This window comes from Chelmon rostratus, chromosome 11 (genome assembly GCF_017976325.1).
Source record: "Chelmon rostratus isolate fCheRos1 chromosome 11, fCheRos1.pri, whole genome shotgun sequence".
Lineage (NCBI taxonomy): Eukaryota > Metazoa > Chordata > Actinopteri > Chaetodontiformes > Chaetodontidae > Chelmon > Chelmon rostratus.
The window spans coordinates 7,692,129-7,709,237 of record NC_055668.1 but is presented as its reverse complement, the minus strand read 5'-3'; the positions used below and the strand labels follow the sequence as shown (position 1 = coordinate 7,709,237).

General features: G+C 45.2%; 1 protein-coding gene across 3 annotated transcripts in view; it reads left to right on the top strand.

Moving 5' to 3' along the window:
* LOC121613990 (arginyl-tRNA--protein transferase 1) overlaps positions 1-1,911 on the top strand; it is a 52,772-nt gene extending 50,861 nt beyond the window's left edge. For all 3 annotated transcript variants that reach the window (XM_041947746.1, XM_041947745.1, XM_041947747.1), the window contains one exon: positions 994-1,911. In XM_041947746.1, coding sequence (XP_041803680.1) covers positions 994-1,172 — 179 coding nt within the window. In that variant the 3' untranslated portion in view covers positions 1,173-1,911. The remainder of the gene's footprint in view (positions 1-993) is intronic.
* The last annotated feature ends 15,198 nt before the right edge of the window (positions 1,912-17,109 follow it).

Below are 17,109 nucleotides of genomic sequence, written 5' to 3'. Positions count from 1 at the left end.
TGTTCGACTGATGTGTCGCCATGGGCCTGGCAAGCTAGTCCACTCCAGACTTTCATCTGCTTCCTCTCAGTTAGGCCAGGACAGGCTGATGGATGGAAATATTGTGTGTGCATAAGGGATGCACATTTTAGAAATCATGACATAAAATTCAGATTTTAGGCAAATGGTGAAACAGCACAATGTGAGGAGAAAACAGGCTAAGGGGTTTGGCCAAGAGCTAAGGCAACTAGAGAAAGTAGAGCAGGGATGTTATTCATTGGGGAGAGGATAACATGAGATACTTATTAAGTGAATGGTAGCAAATGAAGGACTACTCAGTTCTTACTGAAGCGGGATGATGATTAGTGCTCACGATGGTTTTTGAGAGCCACTTGTATTCACACATCATGTGCTAGGTTGTTAGGTTGGCTCAGTTGATACTCCCTGCTGTGCTACCCCTTGCTGGTCCACTTGGCGCCAGATGTGGGCGGCTTGGCTCAACCTCTCACTGCTGGAGGCAGCGGTTTTAGCGTCAGGGCGAGGGTCATCCTTTCTAATTGTATTTTCTTTTGGTTTCGTTTTTTTTTTTTTTTCTTTTTTCATTTTTTCCATCCGACTCTCCAGAGGATCATTCTTAGCTGCTGAACATGCACACTTTTGAGATTAGCAGTGTTTTCACTGGTCTAATGGGAGCTGGCAGTGTATGACACAGGACCTGATGAAATGCTGAGTTTGGCAAGCCAGCAAGGGAGCAAGGCCCCGTAAACAAGGCCAACTAACTAGCCTGCTCACGCACCACTGTGACTCCAGGTTTAGGGCATAGGGGAATTAGTGCTGTGGGGGGAAAAAATGCTTTCTGCTCCTCCAACAGCTTCTCGGAATAATGGCGTATCCTTGCCAAGTCACTCAGAGGTTAACTCTTAAGAATGAGGGAAAATAAGGACAATGTTTATTGTGCTTGATGTGTCTACACTGGTCCTTATTAAATTCTCATGTGTGCCTGTTTGTGTCCAGGAGATGTTCGGGTGCTGAAGGATGTGGGAAGAGCTCTGGTGCTATACAGACGGACCGTCATGCCCTATGCAGTCTACTCCCGCAAACGCAAAGGCTCCAGCGACGAGGCGGAGGTGCAGCAGTACGCCGGCTTGGTTGGCCAGGACTGTGCTGAAAGGATCTTGCTCTACCGCAACTAAACACACAGCCACTGCACCTTTTTATTATGCGTAAACACACTTCCCAGCAATGTATGTCTATTTATTTATGTCTGTGTGTCTCCTTACTGTCAATGAAAGTGCTTTCTGCTGCCTCTCCACGTAGTCCCTCCATGCGTAGCTCTACACTGGCTGGAACAATGCAGTAGCCGCTCACTGTCTAATGTATGTACTGTATGTATGTCACCCATTGGCCTCATTCATCAGTAATCAGTCATTCACATATATGATTAAAATTTTTTTTCACCCCTGAATCCTGCAGCATCCATTCTCAGTTTAGTTCTTGTGCATCTGTTTGTTTGATTTGACTCTGTGCAGGGACCAGTCCCTTGAATGTCATTTGATATGATGTGTTCATCGCTTTGATTATATGCGCCACCTTCAATCCTGTACACTTAAATAATGGTGTCAAAAGAGCGTGTAGCTGCACACAGGTGAGAGCTCTTCTCTGAACTGGCACAGGTTTGGACTTCTTCCTCCTTTGGTGATTTTTGAAGGTGGTTTTCAGTTGCTTACATTATATCCCAAAACATCAAACTGACTTGTTCCACACCACAACATGGTAAAGATTTTTATCACTGGGTTTACGTGAAGCAAAGAACTCACTGTCTTCAATGTTTTTGTCTGTTATATTTATAGTTTTATTTGCTTTGCTTTTCTTTTCTTTTAAAAACACTATTATTTTTGGTTAAACTGAATAAAGGGGTTGTATATTCCCTGCTTTGACTTTGTGACTTTCCTTCATATAATAATTATGCAACACAACCCTGAATCCACTGGCAGCAGGATTTGGGAAACAGAGCAATCAAGCGTCCTCTTGCTGTGTACATTTTTTGCACATACAGTAGTAAGCTTATGCGCCCCAAAACACATGCACAAACTAGATAAGGGCTTGAGTTGGACATGTCGAATTGAACCAAGCAACAGGTGTATATAGCAACAGGTCGATATATGACTGAACACAAATGCGAATGGCCTTTTGCCCCCAAACAAAGTGTCGACAGCAGTCCAGCTCTCAGTTAGGACAGGGCTCTGCTGAGCTGGGTTCAGCAGTCAGGCTTCAGGTCTGACAGCAAAGACCTAGATGCTTTTAGCCACACAAGCTGCGCTGGTCCTGGTAGCGGCTCAGGATCTTAATGCCACTTGTCCACTAGTTAGGTAGTTACGGTACATTTTGGTTGTTTTTTAACGCCTTGGATGAATTCTGCAAACTGTAATTGGAAAAAGTACCAGACAGTGGAGGTGCCAATGGCATCAGAGATGTCTTTACAGCCTCCTTTTAGCTAGCTTAACTATTTAAAAGATATGCTTGTAATACTGTTGGCTTCTCTTCTTTTCTTCTTCTCAGAGTGAGAGCTCAGTCAAACCTGAACACACAGACCTCATACAAACAGTTAGTGTGAGTCACTCTTTCCAGGTTTTCTCAGATGTATGATGTCAATCGCCGATGAATCCTTTTAGAAATCTTCTAAAAGATGGTCCTTATAACTTCAAATCTTGCCATGATTAGTGCTCAAATTAAGATTTTTTTTTAGTATTAAAAGAAGTCAAGTTGACTTGTCTTAACATCCATGTTTACAGTGCAAACCTGCTACACAGTTTATACAGTCACAGTATTTGTAATTTCTGTTGGTTATATGTATTATGATATAGCAAATCTGTTTGATAATAGCATCTTTGAACCTACATTATTTAAGAAATTCATGCAAAGGCTGCAACAACAGCCAAGCCCATGAACAGTGGAGGCAGGATCTCAAGTTGTGGAGGAAGGTCAGCAGCAGACGGGTCATAAAGTTTGGAGGTGAAACTAAACACACATGATGCCATCGCGTTTTTCCGCCATGATCTCAACATTGAAAGTGCTCAGTAAATATACATTTTAAATCCTCCTGCACACATAATGTACAGTAATTGCATTTCTGAGCCCAGTGGTGTGCGTGACATGTCTGTCTCTAACCCAGCAAGCAGAGAATCTTATTCTTCTGCATGCTCGCCTCGAGACACACAATCATGCAACAAACTGAGTGAAAAGTGTAACCACAGACTGCTAAGTGTCAGCTTGACCCTGGACTGGACTTGTATTTGTGCAGCGCCTCTGCTCTCCAGTGTGGCCTGGCCTGCCGCACATTCTGCCAGGCTGCCTGCACCCAATCCTGAGAAAACAGTGGAGAGAGTCAGTCTCTCCAGTTTAAACTCAACCCGGGTTTAAGAGCGGCCTGTGTCCTTGGGAATTAGGACGGATTGACAGGCTAATTCTCCAAGAAGGGAACACTGACGCTGGCCAGTGGCCATGTTGGATTCACTGTTTCTCTCCCACATTAGGCATGCTTCCCCTCGGACTTAATGTGCACTCACACAGACCCACAGACGCACACACACACACACTCCTGGCACTGTCACGAGTAGTTAGTCTTGGTGGACGCCACACATGAGGACATGTGCCAGTGCTGTGGTGGACCTCTTTCTGTCAAAACAAGTGGCCTGGACCAGTCGGCTGTTTTATAATGAGTCCAGAATGCTGCAAGACAGAGCATGGCAGGGTTTGGACATTGCACTGATATATAATTATGTCACTGCTCATAATTCTTATTAAGTATGAGGTCTATACTGACCATGCATTGCTGCTGAAATACCGTTCAGCCAAAGGTCAGCGTTCAGAGAATAAAGGGGCCCGTAGTGAAGGCTTTATCTTCATGTCAGACCTGAGTCACAGAGATAGTTTAAATACTCTCTATGGTTTATTTTAGGCCGTGTTTGGTGCCAAATGGGTGGGGTTTGTCACATTGGAAAATAAAGAGACTGCCAAGAAGAACAAGGGAGGGTATGACCCTGAAGTAAGATAACGTTTAGAACGAGACCAGGCGACATTCTCTGAAGAAAATTTGGTGTGCGTGCTTTCACTGAAAATTACTCTCTGCGATCAATTTATTTTTATTTTTATTTTTTTACTTTTTGCATGCAACGTGCTGTATGTGAGCTAAAGAAACTGAAAAAAGTCGAAATGTCAGTTAAGGTCAAAGCAGTGAACGTAACTGAAGTGTCTGTTGAGTTTTAAGAGCCAAAAGCAGGTGAAGAAGGTTGAAATTAGAAAAAGCGTTGGGAAGTCAGTCTGAAGTCCAAGTGTGTGTGTTGAGCCCCGGAAGCAGTTGAAGCGTCAGCTGGAGAGCACGAGATGAAAGCAGAGGAACTGTCAGCCACTGTGAAAACCAAGAAAGCAGCTGAAGCGTTATTTAAAGAGTAAAAGTATGAAAGAAGTCGAAATGTTAAGCTGAAAGCTGTAAGCAATTTCAGTTGACGCCGTAGTGCCAGAATGAGCTGGAGCGTGTGCGCCGAAGTGTCGGTTGTTATGTAGTGGTTTGAAATCAATTTAAGAAAACAATAGTTTCAAGTATTTGTATCTCTGTTCTGTTACTCTTCAATTTGCTGCTGCCAGCTTATACACAGATGTAGCATTGTAGCTAGATTAGGAATGAAGGAAAACCCATTGCCCGAGTTTTCCCTTTTTCCGAACGTCTAATCCAAACTTGCATGTCAGAGAAATATGGAATAATATCCCTCAGCTGTTTACGTACATGTCTCTACATGCTGCCTTATTATTGAACATCATTTGCTTGTGTGGTAAATAAAAGGGAAAACTGTGTTTAAAAAAAAAAAAACAGGTTGAACTTTTTGTTAAATATTCATTTTCCCTTACAGTAGGAACACAAATGCTGCCGGGGGATGGAGTGGAGTGTTATGCGTCATCCACCAGCATCCCCTGATCACATCTACTGTACGTATGAGTAAACCGGGACTCCGCGCAGCGTCTGAAGAGGCTGTTCCATGACGCCGTCTTCCTGTTTGTAAATATGAAACTGTCTGTAGGCTGGAAGCGGTCTGATCTCTCTTTTTTCTGGCCTTCACCGAGCTAATCTTTCTACAGTACACACAAGCTTTTTTTCATCGTACCCGGGGGCAGAATGTAAACACTGTCTCTGCCCACATTATGTTGTGTATGTGTGTGTGTGTGTGTGTGTGTATGTGTGTGTGTGTCTTGCTGGCCCTTGTGTGCGTGGGCTGCTTGTTTGGATTGGCTCCCCATAAGGACAGTGTGAATTTACAAGTTTGTTGTTTTTTTTATTCTCCCATGCTCACTCCTCTGTTCAGCATTGCATGTATTGTATATATGTGTGTGTGTACGTGTGTGTGTGTGTCTACATGTCTGTTGTTGTAATGTGGACGTGTATTATTGGCGCATGTTTGTACTGGCACCCACGCCAGGCCCCCCGGACTAACGGAAGCTCCCAGGCCAGAGGAAGTGCCGGCCTCCTTTGTGAATAAGGCCCCCCTGGATTAAGCGTATCGCACCCTAAATGCAGGCCCTTTCTCCTGGGGATTATCTAAGGGACAGGGGGGCGCCCACTCCCACTGGGGTCCTGTCACCCAAATTCAACACACCGTCACCAGACTGCTCCCTAGCCCCCTTGCTAGGATACAGGCCATGAGGGGAGTCATTGTGCACCTAGAGACAATGCTAAAGTGATTAGCCTGAGTTATTAAGGGACCATAGAAAATGCATTTTGACATGGGGCTTCGAGTTGATCCAGCTCGCTGCTGGACATGGTGACAACATTCACAAGAATCAGGTTGTTTAGCCATTCTCAATTGTACTGATGCAGGCATGTAAACAAGAGTAAACGATTGAAGATCAGCTGATTTGCAAAACAAAGTCATTTCATGTGTGATGCTACTGTAAGTGGTGCACAGCTCACAAGGAAATAACAGTGACTACAAAGAGAACAGGCGCATGAATCAACTCTTCTTAGTACATTTTAGTTCTGTTGACTGTTGCTTTGTGATGATCAATAACTGAAGTGTACACACTTAATTACTACTACATGACTGGACAGTGAATCAGCTGTTTTCTGTGTAATCTTAAGATGTTATTGTAGTGGTGGGTTGTAGCTAAATTAATGAATTAGCTTTGAGGTATGTGTACTTTACCCTAGTGTTTCCATCTGATGCTACTTCATAGTACTACGATCTCTACATTTGTTTGTGCCTTTTCAGATTAAGATTTAGCATGAAAGCATATGTTAATCTTTAATACAATGCTTTGTTGAGGATTAAAGAGGTGTGTCTCCACCTTTCTGACGTGTGGCTCCCTCACAGAAAAGCAGTGTCTGGCTGGGCCTCGTCATGTTTCAGATGTCTATGAGTTGTTAGCAGTTCTATCAGGGAGACACTCCCCTCGAACCCTCTCACATGGTTTCATTTAAATGACTGCTGGAAGCCCACAGAGGAAAAACTCCCCAATATAATACCAAAAATCAAAGAGTAAGGGAATATTCCAAAAGATGAATAAAACATTTGCATCACCAAAATTTTTTCTCTTCTATCCAACCCCACTAATTATCTCACGACCCTCAGATTTATCTTGTGACCCTATGAAGGGCCCGACTCTCAAACTGGGAACCACTGGACTAAACCAACTGTATCCCACTGACAACGCAGATTTCGGCCTGTGTTGTTCCCATGTAGCAGCCACATAAAGCTTGATGATGAGACCCAGATGGGTCTTGCATATGTTACCTACTTGGGCCCCATCCTAGACCTAGTGTAACCGAGAAAAAAACATGTAGGAAATTGGCAAATTGAACCTGTGGACAAACCCGCATACAACCGTTATTCCAACCCATGTAGTCCCAGTGTAGTACCCACACTGAGCTTAAAGATGGGATCCATATAGGTCTTGCGTATGTAGCACAGTTGGGCCCCACCTAAACCCAGTGTAATCCTGCATCAAACCCACATGGGCAATTGGCATGGGGCCAACATGGAACCCAGAGACAAATCCATACAACCCATATTTCAGCCCATGTAGGACCCATATCGAACTTAAATCTGGGGACGATGTGGGTCTTGCGTATGCTGCTCCTAAAACCAAATGTAAATTGGATTAAATCCATGTGGGCAGATGAGACTGGGCCATTATGGAACCAGTGGACAGTCCCATTTTAAGGCCCATTTACTACCCACATGAGCCCCAAACACAAATGTTAGCTGGGATATATAGAGCAGTTAAAGCTAGCCCCACCTCTGCCAGCTACCACAGTGAAAGATACACTGATGCATCACTTTTAACAGTTTATTAATGTCATACTTTATACTACTGTGGGGGCCAGAGTACTTTGACTTTTTTTGCTTACATTTTTCTGATAATACTTCTGTACTTTTACTGAGGAAGAATTTTACAAGTAGGACCTTTACTTATAAAGTAGTAGTAAAACAGAGTATTGTTACGCTGTAGTATTGGTACTTTTACTGAAGCAAAGGATGTGAACAGTAGAACTGTACTGTCATTAATCATCAATTCATCGTGTGGCTGTAAAGGTGAACCAGGGTGCACAGGCATGAGAACAGAGCCCGTCTGGTCTGAAAGTGCCGCTGTGTAGGCATGGAGACCCAGAAAATGACTGCAGGAAGATAAATGTTGTCATTATTTAAAGCCGTCTCTCTCTGTCTGTGCCTCTCTCCTCTCTCTCCCGACAGATCTTTACAACATTAATGTCTCTCTTGTCGCTCTCCTTCCTCCGTCTTTTCTCCTGCTCCTCTGGCGCAGGCCTGTGCATCTCTTTCTCTCCGAGGCAGTCATACATATTCCCACTGGCATTAGAATACTAATGTGTCAGTGTGAATAGAGTAAAGCTTTCGGGCGGCGGTGGGAGTCAACCCACCTCTCAATATGTGTGCTGTCTCTTGTGAGGAGGCTAAATCTTCTTTCGCTTGCTCTCTCCCTGCTGCTTCTTTAGCCTCGATTAGCTAGTTCCACTGTGGAAACTTCTCTCTCCCTGTCTGCCGTCCTCTCTGCTTTCTGTTGGATGTGGGAAATGTATTTTCCAGAGGTTTAAAACAGGTAGAGGTGAGAGTCGCAACCAACACCAACCCCCTCCTGAACTTCCCTCCCTCCCATGCTCGGCCCATGAAGGGCAGCGCAGCCAATATTTGCAGAGCTCTAAATCTTCGCCCGTTGAATGCTGCTGTTGTTGTGGAGGGGAGTGCCTGGCATCGTTACAGCAACCTGCTGGGTCTGAGGGGGAGCTGGCCCGTGGAGGAGAACAGAAAAATGTCTGTATAATTAAGATTATAAAAACGCTGATATTTATGGTCTACACAACTCCAGCGGGGTGAGAGGAGTCGTAGCAGCGAAGCTGAATCCTTCTGACACTGTTTTTCCTCACCGTGTCGTTAATGGTGTTTTTCTTGACGGGGGTGTCGCAGTAAACAGTACAGGGTGTCGTTTTTTTCGTACACCTCACACTCAGGGATTTCCATGCATTTGCTGTGGAAATAATATAATAATAACTATAATAATTTTCACTGTAAGAGGAACAAGGCTGCATTTCTCAAGGATATTCACTCTTGTTGGGTTTAGTTTGTCTTCACAGGACACACCTCATCTTCAGCATCTTGCTCACACCTCCTTCCATGCTCCAAATGCAGCTGGCCCTCAAATCTAACCAATAAACAGTACAATCTTTACTCCTAATGGCCTATAATCTCTTACTAAGCCACTTTTTCCACTGGTAACAATTGTTTTTATGATTAGGTTTCAACCAAGTGCTTACAATGTAGGTTCTTAATTGTCAGTGGCTGAAAGGGTTTTGTTACACCGTATCACTAGAAATGATACAGAGTATGTGGATTTATGTCCTCACAGCATGGCTGACCCATACACTAATATTTTCATAAAATTATATTGACGTGAACCGCCTATAAAGCCATAAAGCTGTATAAATCACTTGCAAATCATCTGCAGAACTGTATGTTCCACCCCAAAAGTGTTGTACAGCTGCGTGGCATCACCTCGCCCTTTTTCTCCCCCAGTTAGAGAGTCCTCCACGCATGAGCAGCCATTCCTGATTAGCCACACATTTGAGAAATGTCAGAAATGTTTCATGCGCCTTGTCTCAGCTCAACTGGTGCAGTCAGAAGTCCATACAGGACTGATAAAGGCTATGAGGGTCCAGAGGGGAGGCGCTGCATGCCATGGGGCCACTGTTTTATGAAGGATGAACCCTCGGCCAGCTTCTCCTACCCTTGATGTAACCACGAATCATGATCAGATGACAGCACTGAGATCAACCCATCACTCAGGACCAGACCACCTGAACTCCAGTTGCCCGACAGCCCATGAGACCGTTAATCCATTTGCAGAAACACTTAACTGAACAAATATTTTTATTTCTGGCAAAAAGTGGGCACAGGCCGTCAAACTGCCTGGCTCGGGACAACAGCGGGAGAGGGCGCGGCTGCTGGTGGAGTTGCCATGTGTGGATGGATGAGGGAAGGGGGACAGATGGGGTAGTGGAGCACAATGCGTTTCTCAAATGGAGTCTGGAAAAGACTTCAGCTGGAGAAAAGGTGGAACAGCATTTTTCATGGACTGCATGTACGGTTTGATGACCGTTATTATGGTGTTATTTAGTGTAAGTGGTGGTGCGGTCATAGCTGCCAAAGTTAGGATGTAAATGCTCTGCAAAGGGAGTCGGACCCCACCATTGTCAGTAGATTTTACCAACATTTTAAGTTCCTACAAAACAAATACAGTAAATAATTTTGCAGATCTGAGAGGACGCTGGAGAATGATGTGAAACTATGCAAGTCTATTTAAAACGTCAAGTGCTGTGAGTTCAGGTAACAGCCAACACTTCAATATAAACCACAGTTGTATTAAATACTTGGGTTGATGTGGTTTGCTTGGACAACACGCAGAGAGAGAAATCATGTCTGGGTTTTGACTTTGCGGTCGCTACATGGCGCCCGTAAATCGAACCAAATAAGGACCGTGGCCAGAAATCATGCTCGCTCCAAAAGCCAGAGCCTCCGAGCCTTACGGAGATAGAAGGAGAGATTCACTGATCCCAGAAATCCCCCGTGGCATGCAGCCTGGCCTGCTCTCATCCAGCCACTGTGGCCGCTGGATCGGGTCCCATCGGTGGCTCGCGGAGCTGATCAGTCTCACAGAACACAAACTGCTCCACACCGCTGGGGTTGCTGAATGTGCGTGAGTGTGCAGGCTTAAAGTGCTCTCTGCAGGTTTATTGCTGACTTTGCTGATGCATGATCGGGGATTCGCTGACCATTCCTTCATACCGGCACTCATCCGAGTCAAAATACGGCTACATTAAATAGAAATATTTCACCGCTCTTTTCTTTGGCATTTTCCAACCGACTTCATCCACGTTCAACTCTAGGTCACTGCTAAACAAAGGCAGCATGGACCAAAAGTCTCTCTCAGCAGTGATTCAAAAGGCGTTTGCTCAGGTCAGCATATGAGGTCGCAACGAAGAAAGTTGTTGGCAGAGGGGATTTCTCAGAAAATATCCCCTCCACTGGTTAGCAAGCCACAAATCCCTGCTTTGGCCGGAGCACTTTGCTGAATGTGCAAGAAAAAATAGGGGGTAGCAGATGAGAAAAAGGGAAGAAAACAGTGGGCCGCTGTACAAATGAAAGGCAGATTCTGTATATATGATTTTTGTGTCACGAATGAAAAAAAGGAAAAAGATGAAAAATGGAGAGAAATAAACATCATCGGGCTGGCTGGGCCTCTTGTTTCATTTGGCGAATTGAGGCTCAGTACCATTACAGCCCAGTCATTATCCAGGAATCCAGAGTTAGGGAAAAGAAAACCAGGCCTTTCCTTCCTCTTTTTCTCCTCTCTTCGTCTCTTCCACTCACTTTCTCTCACCCTCAACATCCCACACTTCTCTTTGCTCTCTCTGCTTCTCATTGTCTCCTTTCCTTGCTGTCTCTCTCTGAATTGTTCCCTCTACCGTCTGTTCCCTCGAGAGTATTTTCGAGGCAGTTCTAATTCGCTTACACAAGCCCCTAAAAGACCCCAACATGCTGCATGGAGGGGCTAATACAGCCGGTTAGAATGAATTCTACTGTTGGTGTGAGTTTGGACTGAGAACGTTTCTGAAGTGCACCGCGCTGAAAAAGCACTAGATAATTTTGGGTTTGTATTTACGAGGCACTCAGGCAGTCAGTACTGTAATATGAAGAATAATATAACAAAAACCTGATCTGCAGTGCTGCGGGAAAGGAAGTGTTTTGCGCTCTGGTCACATTATTAGTATTATTCTTCATGAAATGGCTTCCTATCTGGTGGGAATGAGGAGCCTCAGAGTGGGCCCATGTCGGTCTGTGGCCTCTGGGTTTTACTGTTCAGTAAACAGAGCGGGGAAGAAGATGGTCTCCGCCACACATGTAGGGAAACCAAGAAACTTCAGCGCTTGAATCAAAAACGTCTGTGCAGGAAAGCTCTCAAAGGCTGGTGCCAGCTTCACCGCAAAGGATACAGCAGCTAGAAGTGAGGAGAGGAGCCTCGGGATGGGTGCACGGGCGAACTGTTAGGGCTGCAGCTGAGAAGTGAATGAAGGAAAACAGATCTTTTGTCCTCTACTTGGAAAAAAAAAGGACGAAATGCAGCAGAATGCAAATCAGATGAGAGATGTTGTGTTTTAAATGTTTAATGCACTGTTTTTTTCTTGACACCAATAGTAACAGTGATAATAGTAATTGGTGTCATTGGATAGACAGACAGATGGAGTGAGATACACAGAGACAAAGACAGGAACAGTCATGCGTGACCTGCATTATCCCCAGTCACCACACTGGAACCAGGTTTTCTTCTCTGTGGAAATTACCATCACACACCAGACACTGAAACTCGCTCTCATTCACAGGGAGAGACATATTCATTACCTTTTTAAGATAACACCCCATGCGGTTCTTCCAAAATACATTTTTCTTGCCGTGGTTTTTCCACTGCATTAACCTGAGTGTGTGTGTGTGTGTGTGTGTGTGTCCGAGGCTGCCCCTTCAGATTATCTCATCTTCTGACAGAAAGCCTCCTCTCTCCCTCCCATAAGTTTCCTCGTAATTCTCCTTCGCTTCTTTAAAGCAGCTGGCTTTCGACAGGGTGAGCTGAGTTCCTGGCCTGCTGAGGTGACTTTCCATCACATTGATGTGTGTCTGGAGACAGGAAAGGCCTCTGCTGGCTGGGATACCCACCCCCAGCTCTCAGAGCAGGGTGAGATATGGGGTCGCGGTCAAGTACCTGCATGAGCGTAGGCTACAAACCTGGACAGATGGAGAGATAGAGAACATTTCTAGTAACTGTATCCTCTTGGGAGCGAGGTACGATTTAAATATCAGCAGTCGCACAGTTCTAAATAAAACAGCGGACACACTTTTCCCTGGACCTGGAAATTATAATCGTGTAACCTAACCATAACATACACAAAAAATGTTAATTTCCAGAAAATATTGGCATTGTACAGTGAAGCTGTGAATGTGTCTTGGAACTGCGTGCTGCAGCTGTCACATGGTTGTTGCCTTTACAGGAAACATTTCCAGTCCAATCAGACTACACACAGCATTCAGAGCAACACTTTTTATTGTGTGCTTGACAACAGTGAAGAGCATTTTACAGTCTTGTGATTAGATTATTTGTAGAAAACCAACTAATATCCCCAGTTAAATGAACAATTTATATGAGAAACACTTGAATTACAGGGAATACAGCAGCATTTACACAGCATCATCAATACAGTGATCTCGATTAACAAACTCCAATATCAGATAGACAAAGTAATTTCTTTCTCTTTGGTCTGTTCAAGTATCAGTTGGTTCTGTTTGTGCCCAGCTAAAACCCAAAATGTATCAAATATTCCATAATGAAAGCTGTAGCATTGATTTATTAGGCCCTCCTTTCCCAGTGCCCATGTCTACAAAGTCTCTAACACAGTTTTTCTGTTGTAAATTTCTCCAACATGGCGCTGGGATACTCCTGATGATATCACTTGGCTTGCTTACTGAGACTGACCAAACCCTCCCCAGAGCCACAGAAGACATCACACAGTTTTTTTTTTCATGTGCTGATTAAAATGATGTTTATGTGTAAAATTAAGAGCTTAAAGTTTCCATTTCAAGTTTCATTTTCAGGATGTCTTACACAGTGTAGAACCAAGTTGCGTGAAAAGGTTCCATGCATAGCACAGCTCTATCCCCCACCTCCCTCTTTCATAACAGCTCTTGCTGATGCTGTGAAGTTGTAGACACCCAGAGGCTGGCCTGGATACATGGAATCTAAGTAAGTTAAAGGGCTGAGAAGTGGCCTTCAGACAAAGATGTTCCTGTTTAAAAATGTAGATAGGAAAGGAAAGACAAATCTGGATCTTTAAATTAAGTAAATAGCTCAATTACTGAACTGACGTCGCAGCAAATCACCAAAATCCTCCTGAAGAAATTGGTCAACTGTACACGCTCCCTGGTGCAATCTTCAATCTCCCCCTTGAGTCATTACTGATAATGAGAGCACTTTTTCTTCCAACTTGTTCTGCTTAATAGGAACTGAAAGTATAAAAACACATCCAAGCCTCACACTCAGCAGCCAAGTTGCTACCAAACGCTAAATATCCTGTGATGCTGCAGGACACGGGGCTGTGCTCCTCGCCTCCTGCCAGGAGCACCTGTGTCACTGTGCCAGAGGGAGGGTGGCATCAGTGTCACTCTCTTCACACCGCCCGCCATCCCTTGTGGGCGGATTTAACATGGTGCATTCTTCCTTTTTAAGGGTCCGGAGGGCCAGAGGAAGAAACAGAAAGGGACCCTGTTCATGACTGGACGAGGTGGAGTCACTGGGCGCCGTGCCCGCGCCCGGTCCTCCCCTCGTCCCCCACTAGTGGACCGACAAGTGGTGAGAGTATGGGGCTGGAGCTTTTGTCATATTAATGAGTGGCAGACCAGGCCGAATGATTTTTAATGTGTGTGGGGTTTTATTTTGTGGTGGTGGTCGGGGGTGGATGTAGTTGGAGTGGGCGTGAGCGTCAGGGTGCGGGGGTGACTGGGCTTGTCAGTCAGAGGGGCTGACAGACAGGCGGGCTGTGGGAACGGGTGACAGAGGCCATCCGGGGCCTCCATGGGCTAACATGGGGGCCTTTTATGGGTTTATCAAACCGCTGACCCCCCATCACCCCGTGCACAGGAAGCGCTCGGGCAGATGAATGGAGAGATCATGTCAATGAGGAGGATGGGGCCCGCGACAAGAGGCAGGGCGGGGGGAGTCATGTGGAGGGAGGAAGATGAGCAAAGGGGAATTGTGGGTGAACTTGGACATTCAGAGAGGATAAACCACACCCCCCATCCATCCCATGTTAGCCTCCAAAACATAGAAATTCATCCACTGAACAAATCAACAGCTTCAAGGAAGGTTTGACTCGTCAGTTGACTTTGTAGCCTGTTCTCTTTTTTCTAGGCTTATCGACAGCGTTACTGTTCAAGTACACTCGAGTATGTGCACAGTAACACAACGCTCTGCCCTCACTCTGACTGGCTTCAGGTCAGATCTCTGTTCTGTGTGTTGCCTGTTCATGCATTCAGTTCACAGTTCAGCACTGTTTGCAAGATGAATAACTTGGCAGCAGGCAACTATTTGTGACAGTTACCGAGTCGTGACTGTTTTCTGTGGTTTTCTTAATGAACGGTGTACCACGGCTGAGCTGAGCGGAGCTCCGCTGCCCAAAGCCACTGATTTGGTCAGTAACCATGGTGATTCAGTACAGCTTTTGCAAAATGGCAGGATGCCAGAGGCCAGTTAATAAACAAACATTAATGATATTTATCAGATAAAATGAACAATGATAACAAAATGGCTTGCTCTTTTTGGTTAGTTCCCAAGTTACACGAAGTGAAGCAGCAGTTATTTCCGTGGCAGAATGAGACGACCTCGGCGTCGCCATCTTCGCTTTTCTCACGCTGAAACCAGGCAGGAACGCTGCGCTGAAGCAGGCATGTTTTGATTCCTGATGGCGCCTGACATTAGGAACTTTGCCACAAATTAAACACAGGGGTTTACATGTGTTTAACTCGTCTATTTTGTTCTTTTTGGACAGAGCCGGGCGAGCTGTCTCCTCCATGTTTCCCGGTCGCTGTGCTACGCTAAGAAAAACAGCCACCGGCGGCGGCTTCATATATACCACACAGACATGAAATTACCAACTCAAACTACTCATTTAGATTAAATGCCACAAATGAATCCTCATGTGTGCAAACGTTCCTCCTCACGGGACCATCAGGTCGCCTCGGTGCCGCAGTCGGACGCTGGGCTTGAGGTTCACTGTGTGAGCAGATTCTGATCCGCTTGAAACAGCCTTTTGTTGTTTCTCTCCCTCTACCCAGCAGCTACAGCACAGTATTGGTAAACAGATCATGTAGCATTGCAGCAGTGAAGCGAGCAGTCGCAGACAGATCTGTCGATGATAGAGAGGGATTGCAAAAGTTAGTGGTGGGGGGGGGTTGACAAGAGAATAAGAGCTTTTTCAAGAGTCTCAGAAAAGTATGTGGTGTTTGTGGTCGGATTTAAGAGGAATGATGATGTTACATTTAATGCTGAGTGTCAAGTGCGCAGCCTTTACTTGTCAGATTAAAACATTTGCAATATGGGGGCAAAGATCTTATCTGTATTTATGGGTCATCCCTCCACAGATCTATACATTGTAAATCTACAATTTACATAACACCCTTCTTTTTATCAACCTTCCATGTGGGAGTTACGCAAAACATATTTCACCCTGAGACAGATATGTGGAAGAATAATATAAGAAGTCCCTGTAGAGCTGAACATCAATCTCCCTTTCAGAGCCTGCAGAGCTGAATACATTTATATGAAGCTGACCTGTGACCTCTATAACTGGGTTTAAGGGCAGTGAAAGTGAGCCGCCCTGGTTGCCTGTGTGTGTGTGTGTGGGTGTGAGTTTGTCTGGCTAGCTTTGGTCCATGCTGGGCTGTCTGGATTTAAGGCCAGGGCCCCTGTACTCTGCGTCTGCGTGTCTGGGTTCGTGAGTCCTCCTCGATCCAGGCCGGGTTTATTTATGACCTGAGCCGGGCCCGATCCAACAGCCAGAGGCGGGGAGGAGAGGAGAGGAGGCGATGGAGCGCCACATCACCCCGGCGCATTCCTACGCACACAAGACCTGACTTGACACACATTCGCATAAAAAAAACACACACACACAGACACACTACAGATAAGGAGATGGAAATATCTCCCATGATCTCATATCAGAAAGTGCGAGTGCTAGGCTGTAGACTGAGCCACTTTCCCTCCCCGCTATTTGTTCTCACCCCTGACTCTCTCTGTCTCGTTGTCATGTGATCAGTGTAGGCATCTGTTTCAGGGTCACGGCTCTCTGTTCCAGGCCCAGGATTTACCTTAAATAACTGGCGGCTGTTGTTTGAATGCTGTTTTTAAAACGATTCCTCACAACATCTGATTCTGCAACAGGAATATCACTTAAGGGTCTTTTCACGTCCCCAAACACCACGTAAAGACTTTTTACCAGCTGGATCGTTTCAATCACGCACACGCTGCTACCGTTTTCTGCCTCAGAGTTGACGTTTGAGGTGTTCCCATGGAGCATTTGAGCCTCACCGCTTTCTGTCATGAGAGCAAATGATGCACAGATTTTCAGTTTGGATTTGAGAGGATGTAGCTCAAAAGCTGTGGATCCACATGAAGACCCTCACTGCTCTTATGCATTCTTTACTTCTTCCCTCCATGCCACCTTTTCATCCCCCCACACGTAAAAGCTCGGCTCTATCTTACATCACTGCTCAGCCATCTCTGTGTCAGTGAACTTTTAAATACAAAACGGTTTGTATGTGGTTGGACATAGAGACAGGGGCACCGAACATCGCTGCCCACTTTCTGTGGTGGACATGTACAAGAGAAGGGATGGGCGTGTGAGTGCTTCACTACACTTGTTTTTTTTTTTTTCAAATTCACTCTTCCTTTTTTGTGGTTAAATGCCGCGGAAAATTGGACGGCCTGGCAAAGCAGAGGTGGATGTTTTCCCCGTCCCAGAGTGCGGAT